Source organism: Austrofundulus limnaeus, unplaced genomic scaffold (genome assembly GCF_001266775.1).
Source record: "Austrofundulus limnaeus strain Quisiro unplaced genomic scaffold, Austrofundulus_limnaeus-1.0 Scaffold868, whole genome shotgun sequence".
In the NCBI taxonomy this organism is placed as follows: domain Eukaryota; kingdom Metazoa; phylum Chordata; class Actinopteri; order Cyprinodontiformes; family Rivulidae; genus Austrofundulus; species Austrofundulus limnaeus.
In genome coordinates this window covers 1-1750 of record NW_013953270.1, presented here as the reverse complement: position 1 = coordinate 1750, position 1750 = coordinate 1, and the positions used below count along the sequence as shown (strand labels likewise).

The 1750-nt window shown below is 44.7% G+C and overlaps 2 protein-coding genes across 2 annotated transcripts in view; one reads left to right on the top strand and one right to left on the bottom strand.

Moving 5' to 3' along the window:
* Positions 1-657, bottom strand: part of zyg11 (zyg-11 family member, cell cycle regulator) — a gene marked incomplete in the record, with an annotated part of 28416 nt that extends 27759 nt beyond the window's left edge. Inside the window, 2 exon segments of the mRNA XM_014029205.1 lie at positions 71-236; positions 335-657. Coding sequence (XP_013884659.1) covers positions 71-236; positions 335-364 — 196 coding nt within the window.
* A 5-nt stretch (positions 658-662) lies between these two features.
* Positions 663-1451, top strand: LOC106533006 (cytochrome c oxidase assembly factor 7; the record flags this gene model as incomplete). The annotated part of the gene is given in 3 exon segments (XM_014029206.1): positions 663-772; positions 903-1034; positions 1311-1451. Coding segments are annotated over 2 exon segments (247 nt in total), but the record flags the coding sequence as incomplete, so codon positions are not given.
* Between the last annotated feature and the right edge of the window lie 299 nt (positions 1452-1750).

Sequence of the window (1750 nt, the reverse complement as noted above, 5' to 3'; positions counted from 1 at the left end):
ATGCTATACATACAACACAATAATAATACAACAGAAATCAAAAGAAAGGCAGCAGAAAGAAGATGTTTACCTTCAGCGGCCATCTTGGCCAGCAGCTGGTCAGCCAGCTCCTGAGGGAAGAGGACCGCCTCCCTGAAGCTCCAGGAGCCGTCAGAGAGCTTCACACAGAAAAACTCCAGGTTGTGGCTCACATAGGTGAGGCACAGGTCGGTCAGGGCCGCTGGAGACGAGTCATCCTAAAAACAAGAGATTCATTTTATTAAAAACAATAAAAGTAAACAATGTGTTGCTACACGTCGTCCCGTGTTTACTTCAAAACAAAACCAAAACCTACCGTGTTTAGGAAATTACAGGCCAGAGCCATAGTTATTTGAAGAAAACAAAAAGTATTTACAAAGTAAAAGAGCTTGTATGTATKAGTTTTAACGGGTCTGTTTTGTCAGGTAGCTCCGTGTCTTCTGGTTCCACCTGATCGAGCCGAGGCGATAAAAACAAGCAGCAGTTTTAGCTAGCTCACGAGCCGCTGTGTCCGAGCTAACAACCCGGTGCAGACACGAACACACCGACAGCTGACGGCCGTGGCTGAACTCCTCATGTCACCGTGTTGTGTTGTAACGGCCTGGAACCRAGACGTTACTGCGAGCCAACTCTGTTTTGACTAAACCGTAGAAAGGTCACAGCACCGGAAGTACATGATGAGGAACTACGGAAGCCTGTAGAGGTGGAGCGGAACACCGGGACCTGAGGAAAGACGTCTTTTGGTTTTTAAGAGGTAATTTTAGACATGCATGGGTGACTTTAGGTAGTACGCTTTCGCGACAATCTCAAGTCAACCATATTATWGAGTTTTATCTCAAGGAAAAGCTTTCGTGACTTTAAAACTGTTTCGTACATCCGCCAAGGTCAGGCACGTGAGTTGTGTGTAAAAATGGCTGGACTSGTCAACTTTGAAGATGAGAACGAGGTGAAGCAGTTTTTGGACAACCTGGGAGTGGAGTACAGCTACCAGTGCCACAGAGAGAAGGACCCTGAAGGTAGATATTCTGTGTCCTCTGTGTCCAACTGTGTCCTGTGTGTCCAACTGTGTCCCTCTGTGTCCAACTGTTTAATGTGTGTCACTCTGTGTGTCCAACTGTTTCCTTTGTGTCCCCCTCTGTCCATCTGTAATAGTGTCCTGTGTGTCCCCCTCTGTCCATCTGTAATAGTGTCCTGTGTGTCCCCCTCTGTCCATCTGTAATAGTGTCCTGTGTGTCCCTCTCTGTCCATCTGTAATAGTGTCCTGTGTGTCCCTCTGTGTCCATCTGTTTCAGGGTGCCAAAGGCTGGCAGACTATTTTGAAGGGGTGAAGAGAAATTTCGACTCTGCAGCACAAATTCTCAAACACAACTGTGAGACAAATGGACATCCAGAAAGCTGCTACAAACTGGGAGCGTACCATATCACAGGCAAAGGTATTCAGTCTGCTTTTATTTGTGTCACAAAGAGTTAATTTACTTCCTAAGATTTCAAAAGTAATACTAAGCCTCTGGTTATTTGGGTTTATGAATCCATCTAGTTCCAAATGAGTAGGATCTACAGGTTAATATGGTGGGAATCTTTTACTCTCTCACGATTCAATTCAAAATCTATTTTTTTTCATTCCAAACTGATAACGTGAGCCCATTTGTCGTGTTTTCAAAAGGATTCATGTTCATTTTGCAAACCTCTCACACCTCGCTCATGTTAAACTCAGACTCATTCAGTATAAAAC